This window comes from Onthophagus taurus, chromosome 3, assembly GCF_036711975.1.
Source record: "Onthophagus taurus isolate NC chromosome 3, IU_Otau_3.0, whole genome shotgun sequence".
NCBI lineage: Eukaryota > Metazoa > Arthropoda > Insecta > Coleoptera > Scarabaeidae > Onthophagus > Onthophagus taurus.
The window spans coordinates 23,325,230-23,339,429 of NC_091968.1; the positions used below are offsets into that span (position 1 = coordinate 23,325,230).

At 30.8% G+C, this 14,200-nt stretch overlaps 1 protein-coding gene across 3 annotated transcripts in view; it reads left to right on the top strand.

The window, feature by feature from the left end:
* The window catches only part of LOC111421777 (histone-lysine N-methyltransferase ash1), a 54,237-nt gene that overhangs the window by 29,962 nt on the left and 10,075 nt on the right, over nucleotides 1–14,200 (top strand). For all 3 annotated transcript variants that reach the window (XM_071195391.1, XM_071195390.1, XM_071195392.1), the window contains one exon: nucleotides 7,256–10,188. In XM_071195391.1, coding sequence (XP_071051492.1) covers nucleotides 7,256–10,188 — 2,933 coding nt within the window. The remainder of the gene's footprint in view (nucleotides 1–7,255; nucleotides 10,189–14,200) is intronic.

Genomic DNA, 14,200 nt, shown 5'->3' on the forward strand with positions numbered 1-14,200 from the left:
ATTAATTATTTCATTCTGATAAATGTTGTAGTTTTCCATCCAATTTTCTTGGTGATGTTTTTTTTCTTGTTCTATTTATAATCCTTTTTGATTTTTTTATTAATAATTTTGACATACAAATGTCATCTTAACGTTTGAATATTATTTTGACGTTTAGATACCACAACAAATTTCCCTAAAATCGTACCAACCTAAATTTTTGGAATTTTTTTGATGAATTTCGAATATTTCTTACCGTTTTTTTTTATAACTTTTATGATATATTAAAAAGATTTTTTCCTTCAAATTAATTGATTTTTGTGGATTTTTAATATCTACTTTCTTTAACGATGTTGACGTTTAATTGTCAAGTTGACGTTTAAAAGTCAAATAATATTTTTACTTTTTGTACAGATCATTTTACAATAATGGTGTTAATTATTTCATTCTGAGAAATGTTATAGTTTTCTATTTTCCATCCAATTTTCTTATTAATGTTTTTTTTTCTATTTATAACCCTTTTTGATTTTTTTTAATAATTTTGACATACAAATGTCATCTTAACGTTTGAACATTATTTTGACGTTTAGATACCACAACACATTTCCCTAAAATCGTACCAACCTAAATTTTTTGAAATCTTTTGATGAATGTCGAATATTTTTTATCGGTTTTTTTTTATAACTTTTATGATAAATCAATATATTTCACCACATTTAATATTTCAAAGATTTTTTCCATCAAATTAACTGATTTTTGTGTTTTTTTTTTAATATCTACTTTCTTTAACGATGTTGAGGTTTAATTGTCAAGTTGACGTTTAAATGTCAAATATTTTAACTTTTTGTACAGATCATTTTATAATAATGGTATTTATTATTTCATTCTGATAAATGTTGTAGTTTTCCTTCCAATTTTCTTGGTGATGTTTTTTTTCTTGTTCTATTTATAATCCTTTTTGATTTTTTTATTAATATTTTGACATACGTCATACGTACATATGTCATCTTAACGTTTGAACATTATTTTGACGTTTAGAAACCACAACAAATTTCCCTAAAATCGTACCAACCTAAATTTTTGGGAATCTTTTGATGAATATTGAATATTTCTTACCATTTTTTTATAACTTTTATGATATATCAATATATTTTACCACATTTAATATTTCAAAAGATTTTTTCCATCAAAGTAACCGAGAGAGAAATAAATTTTTATTACAGCTATCGACCAAATGGTCTTTCCGCTGGCTATTATTACAACAAAGAATTTAACAATATTATTATTAATTATCAGATAAGTATTTATAAAAAAAGTTCGAATATTGTCTTCCTCTGATCAACTTCCATCTGTACAGCTTGTCTCTTTAAACGTAATTTATGTATTTTTTCATAATTGTTTCTGTTGTCTAAAAATTTCTTCCGTAGTCTGTCTAGTCTTAGTCTTATAATAGGTTCAATACCAGTCATTTCGTATAAGGTCTCGTTTCTTACGTTGTGCAATGGGTTGTTTGTCCTCAAGCATTTTCTTTCCGCTTTGTCAATTATGTCTCTCGTTTTTCTGGATGGATACATTAATACAATATTAACATACTCAATCAATGGTCTACATATGCCCTTATGTATTTACATCGCTGTCTTCGTGTTTATACCCTTGTCTTTATAACTTAGAGATTTAAAATATTTCCCCCGTTTAGATATTTCCGCCTGTACTTTCCTATAGCGTGTACTCATGTTTAATTTGGAATCGATGTTCATTCGTAGATACTTAATGTTCTGTAATGGTTTTATGTTAACCGTATCCATTTTAATAATTGGAGACGTTTCCACTATTCTGTGATGTGGAATAAATAATTGAAATTTAGTTGGGTTTGGATTAAGTCTCCATTTATAAAACCATTTAATCATAATATTACACATATTTTGGAGCTTGTTGATCGTTTTCTCTAGGTTTTTGTCGTATGATACTAGGATATTGTCTGTAGTATGTATTGATCTAGTACTATTTCTCTATCGGCTGGACCATGGATATCTGTACAATAGATGTTATACAGGAAAGGTGAGATTTGCAAACCTTGTGGAACACCTTGTAATGGAGTAAACGATTTAGATAATGAACCATTGATCCTAACTCTAGTTTCCCTGTCAATCAAAAAATTTTCTACCATTCTTATTAAATGTAAGGGAGCACACATTTTATGTAATTTATAGATTAATCCCTGACGCCATACTGAATCAAAGGCTTTGTTGATATCCAATAACAGTGCTGCAGATTGGTTCTTTGTCAAGTGTGATATTTGCGTATTGTTTATGAAAATTGATAGAGAGAATTTTTAGCTTTAAACCCAAATTGAAACCGAGGAATATTACTTTATCAAGTCGATCTTTAACAATTTCTTCTAAAATCTTACCCAGTACTGGTAGTAGATTGATCGGTCTATAATTTTTGGGTTGGCAGTGTTCTAAACAGGGTTTGGGGATCACTTTAACTATGCTTTGCTTCCATACCGCAGGGAATATCCCATTCTGTATACAGTAGTTATACATCTTAATTATAAACATGTGTATTTTATTGTTAAGTTTCTGTAGTAGACACTTTGTTGTTAAATCATAAGCGGGAGACGTGCCTTTATACAAATGCTGTATGTATTCCTCTTCCTCTACATCAGATATTGCTTCTTGGTTTACTACTCTTTCAGCTGCCGCATTAAAATTGTTATACCACTCTGTTACCATTTTTTCATGGACTTCATCAAATAACGGGTTATTACAAGGTGTGAACGCGGTTATGAAATGTTCTTCAAAAGCTTCTGATTTTTCACTATCTGTATGATACAAGGAATTGTTGTATACTAACGTAGGAATCAATACTGATCTTTTGTACTTGGTTATGTATGCGTTTAACTTTGGTCTAAAATGTCCTGCCTTTGTCGCCTTTTATCTCTGCACAAACTTCAAGCCATTTCTTCAATTAATAATTTTTGACCAACACATGTATCTCTTAAATTAACTGATTTTTGTGGTTTTTTAATATCTACTTTCTTTAACGATATTGACGTTTAAAAGTCAAATAATATTTTTACTTTTTGTACAGATCATTTTACAATAATGGTGTTAATTATTTCACAACCCGAATGATTCTAGTTCTAGGTCTTGTGTTAGTTCTAGTGATAATACTATACATACTTGTTGCTTATGAAAGTACATATTGCCAAGTACAGAATGATTATCTACGAGAAGTATATGATTAGGTGGAAGATATGTCCACACATAACTCCCTACCTCCTGCATGTAATTAACTTTTGTTTAGAGTTTGGTGTCTTTCCTGAGAAATGGAAATCTGCCAAAGTTGTTCCTATACCTAAGTCATCGACTGCTTCTTCCTTCTCGGATGTGAGGCCAATTAGTATCTTGAGTACTTTGTCGGGAATTTTGGAAAGGGTCGTGGCGGAACAAATACGTGCGCACTTGGAACGGTTTCCGGAATTATTGATGATGTTATGTCTGCAACGGACAATGGCGCGGCGACTGTTTTGGTTTTACTCAGTGATGGGCGCTGGGTAAATACTCGGCGGGTAGGTATTTATAAAATGGATATTTATCTGGGTATTTACCCCGGCCCAGGGTAAATACCCAAACAGTACATATAAAAGTAAAAATATAACAGATTCGGACAAACATATAGAGGAACATGATGAAATGGGCGTTGGAGACGAGGAATTGTCAACGATCACGTATTATAATCAGGTAACCACTGCTCAGTCTTCATTCTTGCGGCGATGATCCGCCCATTTCCATTTGAGCTTTGCCACAATGTTGACCGCATCATTTACGCCAGTTCTTCTTCGTAGGTCTTCATTTCGTATGTGGCCCCTCAGGGTTACACCCAGCATCGACCTCTTCATCTTTCTTTGCGTTACTTTGAGCTTCCTGGTAATAGCCACCGTTAATGTTAACGTTTCGGAACCGTATGTCATAATTAAAGGAGGAAGCACGCATTAATTGAAAGCTTTTGTTTTTAATATATACAGGAATATCGCTCATGAAGATGTCTCAAAGTTTCCTGTAGGCTGCCCATGCGAGTATCATTCTTCTGTTTAGTTCGCTTGTTTGATTATTATCTCTCGATACACGAACCTCATGGCCAAGATATATCGCTGCGATGCGAACCAACTGAGATGAGTACTTTAACAGCAATAGTGGAAAAGACAAGAAGAGATAGAGTTAGGAACAAAATTGTAAGAGAATTTTGTGGAATCGGAGATGTCATGAGATTTGCTAGGGGAAAAAAATTTAATGAGTACTTCCAATAGAAGAAACCCGGGAGACCAAGAAGTTGGATTTCCAACTCTAATAAAACACCATGAATGATGCGTAAAAACCAGGTTACAACCTGAATAAAAGAAGAAGAATAATAAGATCTTAAACGAACTATTTAATTTTCAATTGGAAATCTACAATCTCATGGATCTTGGAATCTTGGATTTGATGGCAGTGCAATATGACTAGAAAAGAATCAAACAACAAGAATTAATGAAGCACAAAAATTGAATTTAGTTATTAATATTAGACTTATACTCAATTCAGGACATTCAAAGTTGTTTTTCAAGCATTAAAGAAATCTTCTAAAGAAACTTTCCCGAAATATATGTACACTTTAAAGATAATAACACCAGGAATGTGTATAAATTTGTTAGACAGTTAAGACAAAGGCACAAAGCGCACACAGCTCTATGCTGACATGGAACAGGAAAAATAATATGTGAGAATGAAGTGAATGACATTTGGAAAAATTATTTCCAAAACTTATGAAGCATAGAAACTGATTTGGAAATAGACAGCAGTCCGTCACACCAAAGAAAGGATAGTGTCATGGAACCTATATCAATCAGTGAGGTTCAAAACGCAAACACTACGTCAAAACATGGAAAGGCATGTTAGGGATTAATGACATACCATCGAAAGTATTCAAGATAGAAGTATTCATTATCACCAATATTGATGTTAGAGCTTGGAACAAGATTTGTCCTAAATTTTGTTGATATTTAGCCCGACTCTTGCACACGCCTTCTGTATATGTTCAGCATCAGTTTCATCTCTCCAAGGCTATCAGAAATAAGGACTATATCGTCCGCGCAGCGCAAATTACTTAGTTATCTTTATTAATCCAGTTGCGTAAATGCACTCTCCAGGACTGTGATCAACAATTTGGGTTCAACATTATATCGCCTTGTCTTATCCCACGCCCAATGGGTATTCGGTCAGTACTTTCATGCAATTGTGCCGTCAATGTAGCATTCTTGTAAATGTTATAAATAAGTTTGGTGTATCGATAATGGACTCTGCATTCTTGAAGTACTTGCAAAACTGCCATCAACTCAATTTAAATCAAATTTTATAAATACCTCTAAATACCCATCTTGGGTAAATATCTCCGGGTATATATCCAGGGAATTTTCCCTTGAAAATAAATACCCAGGTATTTAACAACACTGGTTTTACTTGACTTTTCTAAAGCGTTTGACACTATTAATCATCAACTTCTCTTAGCAATTCTTCATTATATTGGGTTCAATAATACAGCCTTAAATTTTTTTAATAATTATCTGTGCGGGAGAAGTCAATATGTGATTATTGATAATGATGTGTCCGATCCTGCCGTATTGAGGTCTGGTGTGCCGCAGGGCTCTACATTGGGTCCCCTTTTGTTCATTATCTATACGTCTCAAATTTTGATCTTTGACCGCTTTTGCTCAAAATTTCATATCTATGCGGATGACACACAACTTTACCACAGCTTTAGCTTAAATAATGTGCTACAGTCTGTTGCGGATGTAAGCAATGATTTAGAGATTGGCAGACAATGATTTGCAGATGATTCGGGAGTAGGGAATCCAAAGCGCTTGTCAGCAATATGGCCCATATCTTTATAGATGGAATTGAATTGGAGAGGAAGGTCTGTGTCAAGGATCTTGGTCTTTACATTGACGACAGATTAAGGTTTACACGTAACACAAGTGAACTGATCAGGCGTGCTTACGCAAAATTGAAAATGCTGTTTGCTCATAGACAAGTCTTGAACGCCGATATTAAAAAGAATCTTTGCGAGTCTAATTTTATCCAATTTTACATACTGTGGCATAATTTACGGCCACTGCCTGTTGACTGCTGATGCGCAACGTATTCAGGTAGTTCAGAATTCTTGTATTCGTTTTATATTTGGTATACGCCAACGTCAGAGAGTATCGTATAAGCTGGGGGAGTTGAAGTGGCTGAATATGTCAAGTCGTCGTCGGTTACATTTTGGTTGTTTTCTTTATAAAGTTACTTACAGAACTGACATTCATAATATTAATGTACGGCGTAAGGACCTCATTGACATTCCTCGTCACCGTACCCAATTGTTCAAGAGGTCTTTTAGTTATAACGTGGCATGTGTTTTGAATAAGTACAGTCTGCTTTTTGCTCAACCATCGTTTCTCATTTTTAAAAGGTTTCTGCGTCTTAAATTGCTTAATGACTAGCGCGTCGTTCTACCTTCAACTCGAATTAGTGTATATATACATATATATATATATATATATATATATATATTCTTTTTAGTTTGTTTTGTGTTGGACATTTATTAATTTTTATTTGTTTAGGTCCTTCATTTTTTATATTTTTTCGTTTTTACTTATCGGCCACGATAATTGTTTCAGTTTGAATTTAATTTTGATTTGTTATTACTTTATTTTATTTTTTTTTAATATATTTCTTTTTTTTTGTGTGTATGGGATTTCCAGGAAGACCAGGACGCCATAAATTGGCTTACTGATGGAAATACCCTTTGGCAAACTCTATACTTAGTTATTTTAATGTATTACTTACATTGTAGTATTCTTTTATGCCAATAAACTATTATTATTATTATATTTTTGGAATTCTTTAAAGTGAGGAAGAACATAAATGTGTTAAAAATCTTTGGTGCACCTTGTGTGCCCAAAAAAACACCTGCCTTAAAAACACCCGGCTTTTTTGCATCACAAAAAAAGAACTACTCTTTCTTATCGTATTATAATTTTTCTTCGCTATATTCCCATTTATTTTCACCCCTTTTTCTCCTTCGGATTAGTCACCAGAAAGTTTTCCGGGTCAACGTCCACTTTTTTAGCATTAATCTTTCGTGCATTATTTTTTTAACCTTATCCTTCAACACGCAAAGTGAATCACCGAGAATAACCGGTCGTGTTTAATCGATTTTTTTTATAATAACACAAGTTTTCTTTTATTTTTAGATGGCGTCACTTCCGATTTCAAGGGGGACGTCTTCAAGTTCGGATACGGAGGAATCTGAGGAAACCGACACTGCAATTGTGAATTATGGAGTGCTGCAGGAATTAAATCAAGAGGATGTAGCGGCGATTTTAGATGACCCCCAAGAGGAATTGGATAACTTCACGGTTTTCGACAAGAATATTTCGACGAATCAGATTCAACCTCAACAACAAAAGGAGTCTTTTCCGGATGCCTCTTCAATGATAATCGCTGAAGATGGTTCTGGATCGGATATGGAACTTCCTCATCAAGCGGTGAATGCTTTGATACAAAGAACGACTGAGAGTGAGAGCGAGAATGATTCGCAAGATGTCCCACCAAGCTCGTTATATTCAAATAGTTTGTTGCAACAATTTGAGGTGCAAACTCAAATGTTGAATACTTCTTCGGTGCCGCCTACAGTTGAAGGGTTAATTAGGGGTTCGAATGCGAATTCGGAAAATCAAAATAATAAAGAGGGCGATAAAGAGCAGGTGAAAAGGAAAAGGGGGCGACCGAGGAAAGTGGCTGTGGTACAAAATAATCAAAAAAATAATAATAATAAGGTGGATTTTTCTGGGGATCCGAATGTTTCGCCAGATTCGGGGATACAAAATAGCCCAGATCATGTTTCAAGCCCAGAAGCGAGTCCTTTGCCGAAAAATAAATTTGAAAAGAAAGTTAATGCGAAAAAAGATGAGAAATTAAAAGAATTGAAGGAGCAAAGTAAATTACCAGTGACTTGTAACAAATTTGATAGGTTATTGTATGGGCATGTTGATCGAGTTTTGTATCCTCAAAGGAGGAAAGTTGGGAGGCCTCCAATTGTCCATAAAAAAGGACCGGGGAGGCCGCCGAAACATAAAAATGTCGATGATAAAAAATTGCCCCTAAAACAAGATAAGAATAAGAAGAAAAATGTATTAAAAGTAAAAGATAATCAGAAAGAAATTGTTAAGGATAAAAATAAAACGGAAAAAATTAAACAAATTTGCGAAAAAGTTTATAAAAGGATAGAACAAAGCAAATTAAAACCGGAAAAATCGAAAAAGTTAAAATCTAAAAATAAATTAAGCGTTGTTTCTTCGAAGGCGAAGGCGGATATTCGTAAATTTTGCCCTGTTAAGGTAATGCACAGTCGACATAAACATAAAAAACATAAAAAATGTCGATTTAAAATTCTAAAACCGATTACAACCACACCCGATCCAAAAATAAACACGGAAATTGAAAAATTAGTTATTGATTTTATGCGAATGTGTAACATCAGCCCGAAATCGAAGGTTGAAAATCCCGACGTTTTAATCAAAGCGTTAAAAAAAGCTTCAAAAAAACGCAAAGCTTCGGAATATTCAGAAAGAAAAAAGAAAAAACTAACCACGTTAAACTCGGAAAATAATCAAGATCAGGCAATCGATCAGAGATTACCACTAAAAAAAAGACATTATAAATTAATCGCGGAAAATAACACGGAGAAAGAAGAAGATTTAGATAAAAAAATGAAAGAAAATAAGTTGCCACAAAATAACTCAAAAAATGTAGAAAAAAATGTAGAGAAAAAAGATTTAAAAACTCCCAATAACAATAATAATAATAATAAAGGAAATGCATCGCCTCAAGATGTTACTAATAATAACGAATATGAAGTCGAAACTCATATTGACGAAGCAATCGAAGCTTGTATAAATAAATATTCCAAAGATGGAAAAATCCAAGAATCATCTCCGAGTGAAAAAGAAGAAAAAAATATCCCTGTTGGTCCGATTACAACGCCGAAAAAACGCCATCTATTAGAAATCGCAAACAATCAAGAAATAGCCCTATTAAATACAGCAAAAAACAACCTAATAGATATCTTAAAAACCGACGATTTAAAAAAATCAAAATCATTAGAAAACGTCGTATCCGAAATAAAAATGAAAATCTCCCCAAAACTAAACGACCCAAAAAAAGACGCCCAAATGATAACCCGAAAAAAGAATCGTTTAGAAGATTTAACATCAAATTTAGTTTCAAAAATAAATCCGAAAGAAACCCCAATCGATATAAAACCGGGGGTTTTCACCCCAACCGTCGATTTAGAATTAGAAACCCATTTAGAAGAAACACCCGCGGAATCCGTTCAATCCAACGAACAAAAAACGGACGTAAAAGAAAACGATTCGCAAGAAGAACTGAAACGAGAACCACCCGCGATTAAACGAAAAATTCGGAAACGTCGCGCGATTAATCGCACCGGTTTTCCCACCGTGAAAAAGAAGAAAAAGAAATTAGAAACTCCACCCACCCCTTGCGTAGTCGAAGAAATAATCGAAGAACCGCCGAAATTAATTACTTCGATTGATGATCGCGTTCCGAAAGATGGGGAGGAATACTCTTCGTTTTTGCAAAGGACGACGTGTCAAGTTTCGGTAATTCCCCTCGAAAAATTACAACAAGTTATCCAACAAGACGAGGAAAGTGAAAATATTTTGAAATGGGAAAGTGTGAGTGAATGCGATAGTTTACCGCAAGATGAAAGGATTGAATTCGATGAATTAAAAAATGAGAGGAAACGTGATATCTCACCGTGTAGTTCGGTTGATACTCGAACTAGCGGCGGTCAAGTTAGTAAAAAACGGAAAGAATCGGCGGTTGTTAGTAAATCGGACGACGAGGAGAGTTTAGAATCTCGATTAAAACGTTTGGAAAAGAAGGGTTTAAGGAATTTGTATCGGAGGACGAGTGAGAGGAGGCTTAAAAGAAAATTAAGAGAGGTTTCACCCGCGAGTAGTGTTGAACCATCCATTGAAAAAAGGTTGAGGGATGAACGAGGGTCCGCTTCCGGTGATGATAAGAAACATAAAAAGGTGCCTAGGTGGAGGAAAAAAAGTCTTGTTGCTGGATTATTTTCGGATTATTATAAAGAAGATGAGTAAGTACTTAACTTATTAATTTTGTAACATGAGCGGGCGCGTGTCATAAATTTTATGATATCATAAAAAAGGTTGGAAGAGGTTGGAGAAAATTTTTAATTGATATCGATGTTTTTAAAAAATCACTTCCGGTTTATTTCTTGAAGTACAAAGATGATGTTTATTTTAAATTAAAGATTAAAATGTCTTCTTTAAGATGATATATTCTAAGATATATGTTAGATGATAAAATTTCTTAGAAAAACAATTTTGAAAAAATTATGTATGAAGAGGTTGGAGAAAATTTTTAATTGATATCGATGTTTTTAAAAAATCACTTCCGGTTTATTTCTTGGAGTACAAAGATGATGTTTATCTTAAATTAAAGATTAAAATGTCCTCTTTAAAATGATATATTCTATGATATATGTTAGATGATAAAATTTCTTAGAAAAACAGTTTTGAAAAAGATTATGTATGAACAGGTTGGAGAAATATCGATATTTTTAAAAAATCACTTCCGGTTTATTTCTTGGAGTACAAAGACTATGTTTATGTTAAATGAAAGATTAAAATATCCTCTTTAAGATGATATATTCTAAGATATATGTTAGATGATAAAATTTCTTAGAAAAACAATTTTGAAAAAATTATGATGAAGGGGTTGGAGAAAACTTTTAATTGATATCGATGTTTTTAAAAAATCGCTTCCGGTTTATTTCTTGGAGTACAATGATGATGTTTATCTTAAATTAAAGATTAAAATGTCCTCTTTAAGATGATATATTCTAAGATATATGTTATATGATAAAATATCTTAGAAAAAAATTTGTTTAAGAATTATGTTTGTAGAGATTAGAGAAAATTTGTAGTTGATATCGATGTTTTAAAAAATCATTTCCGGTTTATTTTTTGGAATACAACGATGATGTTTATCTTAAATTAAAGATTAAAATGTCCTCTTTAAGATGATATATTCTAAGATATATGTTAGATGATAAAATTTCTTAGAAAAACAATTTTGAAAAAAATTATGTATGAACAGGTTGGAGAAATATCGATATTTTTAAAAAATCACTTCCGGTTTATTTTTTGGAGTACAAAGATGATGTTTATCTTAACTTAAAGATTAAAATGTCCTCTTTAAGATGATATATTCTAAGATATATGTTATATGATAAAATATCTTAGAAAAAAAATTTTGAGAATATTATGTATGAAGAGGTTGGAGAAAATTTTTAATTGATATCGATGTTTTTAAAGAATCACTTCCGGTTTATTTCTTGGAGTACAACGATGATGTTTATCTTAAATTAAAGATTAAAATGTCCTCTTTAAGATGATATATTCTAAGATATATGTTATATGATAAAATATCTTAGAAAAAAAATTTTGAGAATATTAATTATGAAGAGGTTGGAGAAAATTTTTAATTGATATCGATGTTTTTAAAGAATCACTTCCGGTTTATTTCTTGGAGTACAAAGATGACGTTTATCTTAAATGAAAGATTAAAATGTCCTCTTTAAGATGATACATTCTAAGATATATGTTAGATGATAAAATTTCTTAGAAAAACAATTTTGAAAAAAACTATGTCTGAAGAGGTTGGAGAACATTTTTAATTGATATCGATGTTTTTAAAAAATCACTTCCGGTTTATTTCTTGGAGTACAAAGATGATGTTTATCTTAAATTAAAGATTAAAATGTCTTCTTTAAGATGATATATTCTAAGATATATGTTAGATGATAAAATTTCTTAGAAAAACAATTTTGAAAAAATTAAGTATGAACAGGTTGGAGAAATATCGATATTTTTAAAAAATCACTTCCGGTTTATTTTTTGGAGTACAAAGATGATGTTTATCTTAAATTAAAGATTAAAATGTCCTCTTTAAGATGATATATTCCAAGATATATGTTATATGATAAAATTTCTTAAAAAAACAATTTTGAAAAAATTATGTATGAAGAGATTGGAGAAAATTTTAATTGATATCGATGTTTTTAAAAAATCACTTCCGGTTTATTTCTTGAACTACAAAGACGGTGTTTATGTTAAATGAAAGATTAAAATGTCCTCTTTAAAATGATATATTCTAAGATATATGTTAGAAGATAAAATTTCTTAGAAAAACAATTTTAAAAAAATTATGTATGAAGAGGTTGGAGAAAATTTTAATTGATATCGATATTTCTAAAAAATCACTTCCGGTTTATTTCTTGAACTACAAAGACGATGTTTATGTTAAATGAAAGATTAAAATGTCCGCTTTAAGATGATATATTCTAAGATATATCTTAGATGATAAAATTTTTTAGAAAAACAATTTTGAAAAAAATTATGTTTGGAGAGGTTAGACAAACTTTTTATTGATATCGATGTTTTAAAAAATCACTTCCGGTTTATTTCTTGGAGTACAAAGATGATGTTTATCTTAAATTAAAGATTAAAATGTCCTCTTTAAGATGATATATTTTAAGATATATGTTAGATGATAAAATTTCTTAGAAAAACAATTTTGAAAAAAATTATGTATGAATAGGTTGGAGAAATATCGGTATTTTTAAAAAATCACTTCCGGTTTATTTTTTGGAGTACAAAGGTGATGTTTATCTTAAATTAAAGATTAAAATGTCCTCCTTAAAATGATATATTCTAAGATATATGTTAGATGATAAAATTTAGTAGAAAAACAATTTTGAAAAAATTATGTATGAAGAGGTTGGAGAAAATTTTTAATTGATATCAATGTTTTTAAAAAATCACTTCCGGTTTATTTCTTCGAGTGCAAAGACTATGTTTATGTTAAATGAAAGATTAAAATGTCCTCCTTAAAATGATATATTCTAAGATATATGTTAGATGATAAAATTTTTTAGAAAAACAGTTTTGAAAAGCATTATGTATGAACAGGTTGGAGAAATATCGATATTTTTAAAAAATCACTTCCGGTTTATTTCTTGGAGTAAAAAGACTATGTTTATGTTAAATGAAAGATTAAAATGTCTTCTTTAAGATGATATATTCTAAGATATATGTTAGATGATAAAATTTTTTAGAAAAACAATTTTGATAAAATTATGTTGAACAGGTTGGAGAGAATTTGTAATTAATATCGATATTTTTAATAAATCACTTCCGGTTTATTTCATGGAGTACAAAGATGATGTTTATCTTAAATTAAAGATCAAAATGTCCTCTTTAAGATGATATATTCTAAGATATATGTTAGATGATAAAATTTCTTAGAAAAACAATTTTGAAAAAAAATTATGTTTGGAGAGGTTAGACAAAATTTTTTATTGATATCGATGTTTTAAAAAATCACTTCCGGTTTATTTCTTGGAGTACAAAGATGATGTTTATCTTAAATTAAAGATTAAAATGTCCTCTTTAAGATGATATATTTTAAGATATATGTTAGATGATAAAATTTCTTAGAAAAACAATTTTGAAAAAAATTATGTATGAATAGGTTGGAGAAATATCGGTATTTTTAAAAAATCACTTCCGGTTTATTTTTTGGAGTACAAAGGTGATGTTTATCTTAAATTAAAGATTAAAATGTCCTCCTTAAAATGATATATTCTAAGATATATGTTAGATGATAAAATTTAGTAGAAAAACAATTTTGAAAAAATTATGTATGAAGAGGTTGGAGAAAATTTTTAATTGATATCAATGTTTTTAAAAAATCACTTCCGGTTTATTTCTTCGAGTGCAAAGACTATGTTTATGTTAAATGAAAGATTAAAATGTCCTCCTTAAAATGATATATTCTAAGATATATGTTAGATGATAAAATTTTTTAGAAAAACAGTTTTGAAAAGCATTATGTATGAACAGGTTGGAGAAATATCGATATTTTTAAAAAATCACTTCCGGTTTATTTCTTGGAGTAAAAAGACTATGTTTATGTTAAATGAAAGATTAAAATGTCTTCTTTAAGATGATATATTCTAAGATATATGTTAGATGATAAAATTTTTTAGAAAAACAATTTTGATAAAATTATGTTGAACAGGT